We start from the raw sequence: 13,017 nt of genomic DNA on the forward strand, positions 1-13,017 counted from the left end.
GGTGATTTCTTGCGGCGCTTGGATGTAGAACGTCCGGAATAGCGAAGAAAGGAAAAGATAGAGGGGATACGATGAGGGACGAAATGCTTTGGCATAAAGCCATCGTTATAACTCATCTTTATTATGCTGACCTGTTATGCTGGGTGCATGATGGCAGGTCCCCCAGTCCAGTTGTTCGACGGTGTGCATTGACTGGTGCACCATCCATCGTGCCTACCCGGGCCGGCGCACTCGGCGACTAACAGGCACGAGTTGCGCAAGTGATCCTCCGAGGCCGTAGCCGGCCATGATCGTCCAGGCACTCGCTGCACAATGTCAATAGTGCGTCAAGATGCCATCGCCACAGCCCGCCAATGGACATACTCGGGTGGTTTTAATTTGTGGCGGCTTGCAGGGTGGATGATAAGATTGGGTGCACTATGGAAGGGTTTTTTCTCTTGCCAGGCTAGCCGGGGGTTCAAAAGTGTAGCAAAACGAAATGTCGGGTGGTGGCAAAAAGCCTCAAGATGGCAAGGGTAGACTTTAAGCTCGAGCGTAAGACGTGTGTTCTGTTTGTTTCTTGGCTCATAGAGGTACAAGAGAAGCGTAACCGCCGTTCCAAGAGCTTTTAGATGGTCAGTTAACAGGATGAATAATTTATTTGTTTATCTCGCGTTTGAAAAACAAGATGGTAGTTATCATCTTGTCTGGCATTAAGAAATTCCAAAATTCTACCTCCAAGGAATAAGTACAACAGCTTGCTAGTAAGTGAAAGATTAGGGTTCACCATGTCGATTCCGGAAGGTTCGGCATTCGATTAGAGGAGGAAACGTCGAAAGATAGACGGAAGGGGAAAATGTTTCTGTTTACAATTATTCAATAACTTCCACTTTGTCTATGGTCACTTGAGATGTTCCAAATTTCATTCAGCTGCTTTGGTCTGATAAACTTCAACACCTGTTGCCACAGTGGCCGAGGCTTCCGTCTTCCATCCGAGCTTACGTTCCATGGCCTCGTCCTGATCAAATCAGCAAGGCAGGAAGACAGGACATGTGAGCAAATTCACCAAAGCAACAAATTTGGCTACATGATTGATACATACACTTCTGTCCAGCAGGGCGTCAAGTTGATCGTCACCCAAGATTTGATCGCCTTGCTCACAAAGTGTGATTCTTTCGCCATCGGTCTTCAATAAAGCTTCAGCCAACTCCTTCATTGACTTCTGCTTTTTGCGATTACTCTGTTTCCCCAACAGGATATTTTGGATATCGTCGTCCGAATTAGCATCTTCGTCCTCAGCCTTCTGGGTCAGATCAAAACCGTTGCCTATCACCAACGTCTCGAGCTTCCGCTTCTGGCTGGCTTTCTCTAACATCTTCGATTCAATGGTGTTCCCGCTGACTAATCTAAAGACCAGCACCGGCTTCGTTTGACCAATACGATGGACCCGGTCTTGTGCTTGGAGATCTTGTTGCGGGTTCCAGTCTGAATCAAACAGGATGACCGTGTCTGCGGCTACCAAGTTGATGCCGACCCCACCAGCACGAGTGGAAAGTAAAAACAAATGACACGCTAGGATATGATGTTGTATGAACGGGTTTGGTGTTTGGTCAATGATTCGTCTTGATGTCAAGAAGAAATGAAATCACGATGACTCACCATCAGGGCCCTGTGCTTCGTTGAACTCTTTCATCTGCTCTCGACGCGAGTCTTGGCGAGTGACTCCATCGATACGGCACACCTTCCAACCTTTCAATTCAGTGGCCCAATCCTGGATTATATCCAGCATGCTCGTGACTAATAAAACGTGAGGAATAGCTCAGTCAGATGTCTAAATAATGATGAATTTCAACAAACATGCTATCCCTACATTGAGAAAATACAAGTACTTTGTGGCCACGCTCGAACAAGCCTTTTAGGAGCCTGTCTAGTAGAAGCATCTTCCCTGAGGAAGAGATTAGTCCATCCCCGACGAGTTGTTCACCCGTCTGGGGATCGAGTGGCCAATCAAACAGCCAGGGATGATTACAGACTTTCCGTAATTGCATCACCATGTTGAGGAGCTTCATTTGATTGACGCTTTTTTGGGCCACCTTGCCGATGTGCTCTTCACTGTTTCCGGCCTCGTCCGCTTTTGTCTTCGGCTGTCGAGTCTCATCCCACGTGTAGTCAATCTCATCGCACTCCCCAGCCTCGACTTCCTGGAAGAACTGGCTGTCAGACTTCTCCGCGTATCCAACTGACTTGCGGGTAGCCGCTGCCCGGCGAGCAACATTCCGAACTTTCCTGCCTTTGGGCAATGTGGAAATGGGGATATCCTCCTCTGACGGACAATCACCAGTGTGCGACTCGACTGTCCTGCTTTTTTTGACGTTTTGACCAGGGGCGTCATTTTCTAGCGGGGGTGAAGGCGTCCGAGATCTCTTCTTGCGACTTTCCGGGGCTGAGGGGATCTCTGCATTTTTCACCAGTCCAGCCTGAGTCTTTTGCTTGACGAGGTAAGTCCTAAGGTCCCGACTGATAACCGCGTCATAGAGTTCCTTTTGTTGAGCCGTGAGAGGTGCGGTTAACAAATATCTATAGAAAGGACGTCAGGTATTTTGATCAACTTCCCTATCACGATCTCAGTGAGCAAGAATAGTTTACTCTTTCTTCTTAGGTAGGTTTGTTTCCACTTCGCTCTTCACCCTCCGAAGTAAGAATGGCTTCAGAATGTCATGTAGGCTGGTCACGATGTGTTGCGCCTGGGCTGTCGACAACGCTGCAGCAGAATCCGAAGCGGCAGTGACTGAAGACAAATCAAACCACTGCTCAAATGATGAATAATCATCGAAAACTTCGGGCAAGATGCTGGTGGATGAGGAAGTTCATCGATCAGACAATGGCTGGGTGGTACAACTTGCAATCAAAGAAAAAGCAGATAGCCTTACAAATTGAGCAAAGACCACAGTTCTTTGAGATTGTTGTGTAGGGGAGTTCCCTGTAGATGAATTAACGACAGCAATCATTAGGACGTGTTATATGGTCAGCGGATCAAAAATAATGAAAAACATAATGAAAAATTACCGTCAGGAGCAATCGGTTGGCACTTTGATACGACTTCAGCTCTTGGACCAGCTTGCATTCGAGGTTTTTGAGTCGATGTGATTCATCAACGACAATGTATGACCAGGCATACTGTCGCAGAAATTGACAGTCGTTCATCACGATTTCATAGGAAGTAACAACGACAGGAAACGTATCTTTGGTATTCTGTTTAGTCCAGGTGGTCGCGGCCGCACGCCCACCACGCTTGGCCTTCGAGCTTGGGTGCTTTCCTAGCCAGGCCTTGGGGTCATCGCGTGGCGGAGCCATGCGAGTGGAGCGTAATTCTTCCCGCTCGACTTTGGTACCATGATATAGGACGACAGGAACGGTAGGACAGAAGCGCTCGAACTCATTCACCCAATTCGCTACGGTACTAAGCGGACAGACGATTAGAAAAGGGCCCCAAACACCACGTTCGCGCAGGTAGCATAAGAAGGCAATTGTCTGCAATGTTTTTCCGAGGCCCATCTCGTCAGCAAGAATACCATTTAGACCATTTTCGTAGAGCGTCGCCAGCCAATGCATCCCAGCGAGCTGATATGATCGCAGCGTGGCTCCAGTTATCAGCGCAGGCTGGCCAGATTGAGGGTCATGTTTTTCGTCGGTAGGGATGGTGGTCGACTCTTGATCTTCCGGTCCAACGTTTTCCAGGAGCTTTTCGATTTCTGCTTCAGTATCGGCCTGATTTTCATCGACAGCCGCGTTCCTTTGTCGACGCGTTTGTGCTCCGGAAGACTTAGTTCTCGAAGGGGGGTTTGGTTTGGGTGGTGGACAGTCAGCTTTTGTTCTGCGGGAGGAGCGGCGCTCGGCAGTCTTTGGATCGGGCGAAGCGCCTTGCTTGGGTTGTGTAGGATCTGATTGTGATTCTTGCTGTTTCGATTCCGACTCTTTCTTTTTGAGTTGATCAGCTTGCTTCTTCAATGCTGCAGCACGGGAGGCGCGTTCGCGTTCAATCTGAAAGTAGCCAAAGATGATAGTTGTGTGAGTGCCACGGCCGCGGTGCGTTAGAACGGAATGGGAAAATTCACAACCCGATCCAACTTACATTGTCAGCAATGATCTTACTGTAGACGCCACTAGCCTTCAGAAGATAATTGAGTCGAGCTAACTTATCGCGGGACTCAGGTTTTTCGTTTCCTTCCAAGACAATTTCTTGAAACGGCACGGCGGTGGGGCCTTCTGTGTGAGTAACTGAGTAAAAGTCATCGGTCTGCTTGTGAGAAGCTAGTGGCCAAGAATCAAGTAAAGCTTACCCGGCTGGGTTGTCCCGGTTTCCTCGATTGGCGTGGTTTGGGTGGGCAGTCCTGAATCAAGCGAAGACGGTTCTGTGGGTGGAGAGGCCATGGTGGATGGAAGATATTTAGTCAGAGATCGCCAGTGATATGGGCGCAGCTGGGCTGGTGAAGTTGTCTTGGGGTGGTGGGGCCGTCGAAGTGCTGAGGTCAGGATGAGTTATGTAGTCGGCTTTTATGTCAGTACACATCCGGAACAAGCAGAACTCTCCCAACTCAGACGCGCACCGCGACTGGCCGGAGAGTACGATGGAGTCGCGCCCCAATTAAGGTTCGCTGCTCAAGGGGACTGCATAAATCCAACTGCCCAATTGAGTGCGGTAGTCCTCAAACACATTGACATCACCCTTGTTGGCTGACAATCTCACAGAGCTCTTGCGCTGGTTTCAGTGAGCCCGCTGTGTGTGATTAGCCTCCTCATTGTTGTTTGGTTCTCAGAATCTGATACACACTCAAAATTTAACAGACTTGCTCATGCACTTTGAGAGCATTGCAATTGGACCAGAAGGCCAACCTTCTTTCGAATAGTCATCATGAAAGATGGACGTATTTATGTATTTAGCCGTTTCTTGCTCTTTCCACCTCATCTCTCGACAGCGCTTGACTATGCAAAAGAGGTTTTCACTAATCGGGGATTCATACGTTACATGGCTAAAAACACACAGGAAATCTTAAAAGCTGGACATAGTGATTAAAATTAAATTCATATGTCGATTACTGTAACTATATATGTTTGTTTCTGAGTCTGTGCCCACATGGCACGAATACACAAACAAAAATGACTTATATATATTAGGTTGATGTATCTGTACACTTGATTTTTTATTTGTTTACTTCGCAAAGTGCTGGAAATATTTAACAACCCCAAACGGAAGTTGAGTGGATGTGCGTGCAGAGAGGGGCGGGCGGGGGAATTAGTTTGATGAAATAGAGGTTCAGAATGAACTCAGCACGTTTGCTGCTTTTTTTTAGAAAACAACAACGGAAAAGATGACAGAGGCAAAAAACTAACCAAAGTCCAACTGGACAAAAGACGCCTACGGTTGACTTGATCAGGCTGCAAGCCAGGGGTACCATACGTCAAAGGGGCAATGAAGCTAAAGCTGATATACAAAAGCGTGATCGAGATGCCGACCAGGAGGATGGTTTCCTTGGGTGATTCGGTGACAACCATCTTTGGCCTTCGTCGGGTTGTTGGGCCAAGGACTGAGACGGGGTGGTTGATCGCCTGTGAGAAGATTAGTTTTTTTGTTGATAAACATTATTGTCAATATACTCCGCTGCTGTAGAAGATTCTCTGAAGAGAAAAAAAGGGAAAAAAGCGATCAAGGATATAAAGCTGACCTCTGTCACCACAAAGTTAGTAACCACACCAGCCACCAACGCTGAGAATAGATGGGCCGGTAAGTAATGATGCAAAAAGGTCTGTCGATTCATTAAGAAGAATGGAAAGTAATGATTGGCCCAAGCTATAATAAAAAATCCGCCCGATCGATATAGACGGTTCCTGACAGCTGAATTAGTGGCATGTCAGCGTGTCAGGACCTTGGCTCAAGCAGTAAAGGAAGAACGACAAATCGTTCAGAGAAGAGTAAAACATTACCCACGAGTTTCAATAGGTGAATAACCTCTGCGTCTTGCAAACTGATCAGCCCCGAAGACCCCAGCGACGATTGAGAGAGCCATGACACAAAACCACCACCCAGCTGGATTACCAATCATGTAGACTTGACGTCTTAGATCAGGAGTGCTAGTCCAAAAGCTGACACCATTCAACAAGAAGGGCCAGTTGATGGGAGGTGAAGCATATGGATGTGATTCGGTTAGGTCCGAATTGTGTTGTAACATAGCCACCTGAAGTTCGAAGTATTTTTTGAAAAACGATCGGCGGCTGATTGATTTGGCTCTCGGAGGTGGAGGTCTCGAGGCATGGTTTGTAGTATCTGCTTGGAATCCACAACGGCTTTTGATTACCAAACGAGTCCAACAAGAATCAAGCAATGATCCGGCGTGTAGAAAGATTGACCAGTGACCACGCCAACGGTGTGAAAAACTTACTGTCTCGAACGATATCAGAAGCAACCCAGAAAAGAGTCTTATCATGGTACATCTTATGTCCATTCACTTCTTGCTGACCGAATCCCCAACCTGGCAAAGCGGGAAAGTTTCGAGTCCACATCGCGGCTCTAGTGAGATGATGGACGAGTTGAAAGTGGCTAGCTTTAGTCTTCCACTGCTGTCCTTCATGAGCGTCGTCGATCACCACCTCCCACAACGTCCCATTATAAGCCTCGTCTGTTTGATCGACATCTGGCCAGGTTGTAAACTCTTGGTGGGTTGGCATTGAGGGAGAGGCCACGTCATGTGTGTATAGGTAACTGTCGGTAGATCTGTGTTTGAGTCTGATCACATCCTTGTGCCTCACGATTTGGCCTCGGCCGGAGCTGGGGACCGGCTTTGTAGGTTCGACGAGCCAGTGGTTGTTGGTGTCATTATGAGGGTAACAGGTTACTTGTTGACCTTGTGAGCTAACTCGGCCATCTTCGTATTTAATTGGATATCGATGTAGGTGAGAATGCAAGAAGCACTTGGTCGCCCGATGTTGTAGAAGCAATGTGTCATTGTACCGAATTTCTGTGTCGAGTCAGGACAAGTAAGGTGGTACGCCCACATAGAGTTAGTAGAAACCCAATTAACTTAGGGAATCTCTAATCATTGCTTACCTTCTGCAGATAAGGTCAAAGGACTATCAATCAGGGTTTGCTGGAAAGCTGCACTCATGAAGTCGTCTCCAGTCCCGGAACGGGTCAAAACTGAAAAGTGGACCGCGAGCCAAAATAGATAAACGCAGAACGGAATAATGATCAAGCATATGATTCGTGCCACCACATGATTCCCAATGTGATCCTAAAAAGAAACGGCAGTGATATTCAGAGTGAATTAGCACAGTGCACTTGAGGGCAATTGACTTCTTTGTCTGAACGCGGTAAAATAATGAATCGGTATAAATAGATGCTTGTACCAATGAATGTCCCTTCCGAATATCCAACATATCCCACAGGTCTAGAGCTACTGCGGAACCAATCGTAAAGAATGTAAACAATCCAACAAATTTGCAACTTATGGTCAAGCTCAGAGCCAATCCAGTCAAAGTGAGCCAGGTCCACCAAGGTCTGGTAAATTCGTTGTAGCGTAATTTGTAGAATTTGATGTACGCAAATATAGAACACGTGGCGAAGAGGATCAACGGGGCGTCCAACAAAATTAATCGAGTGTGTAAAATATGACCGTTGTCTAGAGAAGAACAGGCGTATCAATTGGTTACATTAGTTGAGGGATTTTGCTCTCAAGTTTTCGAATGGGTGACACGTGTGTATGTATAAAACTCACCAAAGACAACCAAACAAGCCGAAATCGTGCTAGCGAAGGCTGGATATCCACTTTCTTTCATGATGGCATAAACTAGCATAGGTGTTAGTGAACCGAGAATAGCCGAAAATGATCTTAGTCCAACGTAGGGCACATTGCTGTCAATGTAGTTATCACCAATATTTTCGAAGGCGAACTCTCCCTTGTAGCCAATTAACCAAGCGTGTGCTGCCAACATAAGTTTGGCCAGAGGTGGATGGACATCAAAGAAAAATTCCCGCTTGAGATAATAAGAGAGAAATTTGCCGAAATGAACTTCATCAAACCTGGTTAAAAAGATATACACAAAGAAAAGGTCAATGCAAAAGTCAAATCAGCAAAGTATGTTGCTAGAAATTATTTCTGGTTTATTTTTTGCGCAAGATCTTCCTCGTCCTCTAGCATGTGCAATTGGTTTTAGAAATCCAAATTCATGAGCTTACGCGATTCCAGGGGGGTCGGCAATGTTTTTAAACCGTAGCAAGGCAGCCAATAAGCCGATGATGAGCATCATAAGGAAATCCTTTCTCCGATATGAGCAGAGATCGCTAGACGTATTGAGATCATGTGTCGAGTCATCCGTCCGAGACTGTAAGAAATAGACGTTCAGTTTATCAAATTAATTGTTCAAAACAAAAAAAGCCCTGCTACTGAGGAAGCAAAGACTGGAATGGATGGACTTGCTTTTTTATCAGCGTGATCATAATCTGACATTCTCTTGTTGTGAAATTCATCATCGTCCTGGTAGGCGCGATCATCATAATTCTCAGTTAAAGCCGACCGAGAATACGTGTTCGGTGTGCCCGAGTGATGTCGTAGCCCAATACTGAGACCCACTTTGACGTCGTCATGATCTTTCTTTTTTGATAGCCTAGTATTGCTGCTGTCTCGGGTCTGATAGGGTGTTCTTCGAGTGGGTAGCTGGTCATGAGACGACCTCATCCTTGGCGTTTTGCGAGTGTTCGAGCCTTCGACCTCGTTTATATTATTGGTTCGGTGTAGGTATGTAGGTTTTGTTCTTGCTTGGAGTCAGTTTTTACATGCAAAGCATCGTCATCGATGTGGAAATATTCTTGAGTTTGTACATGTTAAGTCGTTGTCGACGATGAAAGAGTGACGCCAGGAGGAAATAGGTCGAGCATGTACTCCCCGGTCGGCTCGGGTGATCGAGCCCCTGACGTCACGCACGGTCGAAGCCCCTGCCCCGGGCTCCACCACGGGGAACATGGCTCGCGACGAACCAGCAAGTTCAAGCAACTGCTGCAGCTGAACAACCCAAGTCATGCCAAGCGACGATTGCGATCTGTCGGTGAGTACTTCCAAATTCAACCTCGTTTCGACGTCCCTCATGTTTCTTCTTGCCGCATTTTTCAGGGTATCCACTCCATTCTCAACGATGTGCTGGTTCGTGACTCTCAAGCCAGGCTCAAAGCGTTGCGTGAACTAAAAAACCTTCTGGCGAGGCCCTGCAACCAGGTAAGCAGATATCTCGACTTCGGAATGCGGACCATTAGCATGGCAGATAGCTCATCTTCTGGTGATTTATGACTTATTTGGGTCATAGGATGATTTTCCAGACTCTACCCGCGTGAACCTGGCGAACTCAATCTTGACCTTTCCAGTCACGGCAAAACTTGCCTCCCAAGTTCTCCTACAAATCATCAGTAATTCGTCTCCGATCATCTTGAGTCAACAATCCCAGTCCATCGTCCAGCCAGTACTCTCATCACTCTCCTCGGCTACCCAACATCTACATTCAATACCTAGCAAAGATCAATTGGTCAAAATAATATATCTCATCCGAATCTTAACAACCATGATCGCTAAAGCCGGATCTTGTGCCCTCATCAATTTAACTGATCAAATCGATTGTATTCAACGCTGCTATCAACCAATCACACCCAACCAACTCTCTCATCCCCCAGAACGAATCGTCTTAGGTTCACAGACTCATCAACGAAATCTCACTTCTCGAGCTCCTAGAATACATCCTCAATCCTCAGACTCGGAGACAAATTCAGAAGGTGAGGGGACTAGGATCCCTAACACCGATGTGCAGGCCGTTCAATCTCGCCTCGACGCCTTAAATTATTTGCGAACAATCGCACAATCAGATCCAAAAGCTTTATATCCGTTCTGGCCTCAGTTGCTCCCAGCTCATGAATACAGAACCCAACAACCTTACACCCTCCTCAATGTAGTTGAACGTGACTGCCAGCTCATGGTTCGCCTGAGGGCATGTAGTGTCATGAAAATGATGCTCGATGGCGCAGGGGCTTATATGGCTATTGCTGAAGAAAAGTTGAGCTGCTTATGATTGTGATCGAATGAATTGCTCTTATAAGCCCAGGTCAATTTAGGAGAACTGATCCTCTGCCAATCCAGTAACTTGAGGGTTTCCTACATTTCCTTATCCGCCAAAATTGCGTCAATTACCATAGAACTTCATCGCCGATTGGGTTGCCTTCTGCACGCACCGGTAGTTGCGCCTGCGCTGACCAAAGAACTCTTGGAAGTGAGTTTTCAGCAAACTCGCCGCATTTCTGCTGGCTTACTGCCAGAATCTGACATGTACCTTTTCCAGGTCTGTGAGGCTTTGAACGTTGTTTCTGCTTACCACCGTATATCTACACCCATCCTGGGTCCTTTCTTGAAGCCCATAATTGGTCTACTCACATCGGGTGGTGAGTCGGTAGAGCTCAACATTGATGGAAGCCAAGAGGCTGCATATTCCAGTTTTGGAGTTAAAGAAAATTTCCGTACTAGATTCCGAGATCAACATTCAGTCAAGGAAAACATTGACTACCATACTTAAGCACTTAGCGTCAATGTCCAAGTCCTCCGCGTTAGATCACAAACTCCTCATCGACGAGATCACCACGATTGGATGTGAATGTCTCCTTTCAGAACTGAATAAAACCTCCGTTTTGCTATGGGGCGATTTGCTCAGGACTTCTTTGCAATTTGTCAATTGGAATGAGAATTTGATTGAAAAAGTGTGAGCATTTTAAATATTTGTTAGATTACCCGCGGTATTTGATATTGCTGCCATATCAAAATACGCTATTGGCTCCTTGTAAAACAGGGGTTAAATTTACATCGTCGCGTTTTTCTGAGGGTTGTTAGGAGCTGACGACCCATTTCCGTTTCAGCTTGAAACTTCATAGTCTCTTTGAGGAGATCCCTGACGATGAAGAAGAACTGAGAAGCAAACTTTTCCTTATCGCGTCGCTCATCGTATTCTTTCCTGGAATGAGGTTCGATGACACCTATATTAAGTGGGTGAGGGCTCGCCTTGTTGAAGTCGGACTGGATTCGCTGGATTTTGTGGTCAATGGTAAAAGCAAAAGAAACTTGACACATATTTTCAATACCATTGTCTGGGACCTGCAAGCCGTCTGGGATGATATTCGTGCCATACGGCTCTTGGGAATCATTGTCTCCAAAAGGTGTATCAGTCAACCACTGGTACGAGTTGTGTTCCTCAACTCTTGAACCAAAATATCTCATCACTCCTCGATTCAAACATTGTCTAAAACACTGATGGCTGAAATGATTTCTTTTAGGAGTTAGTTACAAAAGTCACCTTTTATTTGTTGTGCTATTTTCAAAACATCCCGACAGAAAATAATCCAGACGAGAATGATGTTTCAACTCACACCTGGACGTTGGCCAACTGCTTGGATACGATCAATGAATATCTTAATGGGTTAATCATCTTACCACTTTCTATCCCCGCCCCTACACTAATGCCGCCTTTTTTTTTCGAACTTGCTGCATCTTCAAGACAAGCTTCAAATCCACCATTTGACCTCAGCTTTTGGATGGGAATCCTTCATGTTACACGGCGTCTACTATCCAGAGGAGGCTCTTCCAACACGGTAATCAGCATCATTCTTTCTCTTCCAAAGTTGATGCCGCATTGCGGCTTGTAGCTGACCACCGAACAGCTTAAAACAAACAGTGTTAGGATAATTGGTGTAGCGGTTTGTCAACTGCCGATCAAAAAACCCCTTCCTGTCGAGCTTGAAGATGCGGTAAACAAAGCTTTAGAGAAAGCGTTTGAATTCCTGGGTGCCACACTTCCTAAGGTGCGTAAACATTTCGGCGTGGTAAATCTTCTTGTGCTTCGAGAGATAACAAGGTCATTTGTCTAGGTTCAATGGAACGCGGCAAGCTCTCTACGGCAAATACTGATTGCGCTTAGCGATGGTCCGGTAGAGCCAGATGGGCAGGCGTCAGATATAAAAAGTCGCATATGCGAGAGGTTGAGTGATACTCTGGAAAGTAGCAGTTCATTCAAAGTTCGCATTCAAGTCTGTCTAGCATTACAGGTTGTTCAACATGATTTATCAGGTGGGTTCCACTCAAATCAAGCTAGTTGGAGATATTATAGGCCTCACAAAGTTTGGTTGCTCTTTGACAGCTCAAATCTTGAGGTCGATTGCGAAAACCAAACAAAAACTAGACGATGAATTCGGTAAGAAACAAATACCTAACAAGGAGGCCGACCATGCTGAACGGCTGCAACTTGAAGTTAGTAATTCACGGATCTTCAATGTACACTTTTCAATTGTTTTTTGGTTTCAAAAATTTGATTGTTGGTATCTTCTCCTGTCGCTATTGGCATCGAACTTATTCTGCATTGAATGATGTCAACGAAAAAGATTGGCAAGTTGCTAGTTGACATCACTTCAGAAACACCAGGGTGAATTGTAACTGTAACGCAAAACATGCTGGGAACGGAGATCAGGACCCCAGCAAGCATCTGCTGAACCGGCTTGTGTATAAACCGGTAGCAAAACACTTTTTTTTCCAAAATGATGCTCATGAAAAATTGCAATTTGGTAGCAATTTCAGTTTTTTTTAACTGACGTAATCATTTAGCTGCTCAGAGTTGGTAGCAGAGGTGCTTCAGCCTCAGGTCAGAGAAAAATGTACTGATCAGCAGGCCGAAAAAAGTTGTAAAAAATTGAAAATGGCCGAAAATCAAACATTTCATGAAGGGGATGAAGATTACATTTGCAAACAAACTCAAGTCATGTAAATGGTATCAAAAATGGATTTTCAAGCACAAAACCCAATTTTTCCCCCTAGCAAAAGTGCATTTTGGCCCATATTTACATGAGCCGGTTCAATAGAGGCTTGACGGGGTCCTCGGAGATCCCAGTTCCCAAAAACTCAGACTTTTAACAGATCTGAATGAAGATCTTTCTCTCCTGTAACCTCATCACAAATCCATGATGTTCCT

General features: G+C 45.8%; 3 protein-coding genes across 3 annotated transcripts; 1 reads left to right on the plus strand and 2 right to left on the minus strand.

Annotated features, from left to right (window-relative positions):
• Positions 1 to 901: 901 nt before the first annotated feature.
• On the minus strand, positions 902 to 4,410 carry PtA15_2A28 (uncharacterized protein; the record flags this gene model as incomplete). Its single annotated transcript, XM_053166295.1, has 9 exons — positions 902 to 997; positions 1,082 to 1,551; positions 1,639 to 1,750; positions 2,448 to 2,556; positions 2,626 to 2,829; positions 2,910 to 2,959; positions 3,046 to 4,020; positions 4,112 to 4,245; positions 4,320 to 4,410. The coding sequence occupies 9 exons, from the start codon at positions 4,408 to 4,410 to the stop codon at positions 902 to 904; spliced, it is 2,241 nt and encodes a 746-aa protein (XP_053017272.1).
• A 778-nt stretch (positions 4,411 to 5,188) lies between these two features.
• On the minus strand, positions 5,189 to 8,708 carry PtA15_2A29 (uncharacterized protein; the record flags this gene model as incomplete). Its single annotated transcript, XM_053166306.1, has 11 exons — positions 5,189 to 5,203; positions 5,371 to 5,586; positions 5,703 to 5,872; positions 5,966 to 6,301; positions 6,417 to 6,992; positions 7,082 to 7,265; positions 7,381 to 7,652; positions 7,749 to 8,053; positions 8,210 to 8,355; positions 8,451 to 8,507; positions 8,604 to 8,708. The coding sequence occupies 11 exons, from the start codon at positions 8,706 to 8,708 to the stop codon at positions 5,189 to 5,191; spliced, it is 2,382 nt and encodes a 793-aa protein (XP_053017273.1).
• Positions 8,709 to 9,048: 340 nt separating this feature from the next.
• Positions 9,049 to 12,478, plus strand: PtA15_2A30 (uncharacterized protein; the record flags this gene model as incomplete). Its single annotated transcript, XM_053166318.1, has 13 exons — positions 9,049 to 9,075; positions 9,141 to 9,242; positions 9,331 to 10,067; positions 10,152 to 10,281; positions 10,351 to 10,450; positions 10,533 to 10,764; positions 10,919 to 11,234; positions 11,333 to 11,475; positions 11,554 to 11,647; positions 11,717 to 11,857; positions 11,924 to 12,122; positions 12,193 to 12,302; positions 12,434 to 12,478. The coding sequence occupies 13 exons, from the start codon at positions 9,049 to 9,051 to the stop codon at positions 12,476 to 12,478; spliced, it is 2,376 nt and encodes a 791-aa protein (XP_053017274.1).
• Between the last annotated feature and the right edge of the window lie 539 nt (positions 12,479 to 13,017).

This window comes from Puccinia triticina, chromosome 2A (assembly GCF_026914185.1).
Source record: "Puccinia triticina chromosome 2A, complete sequence".
NCBI classification, from domain to species: domain Eukaryota; kingdom Fungi; phylum Basidiomycota; class Pucciniomycetes; order Pucciniales; family Pucciniaceae; genus Puccinia; species Puccinia triticina.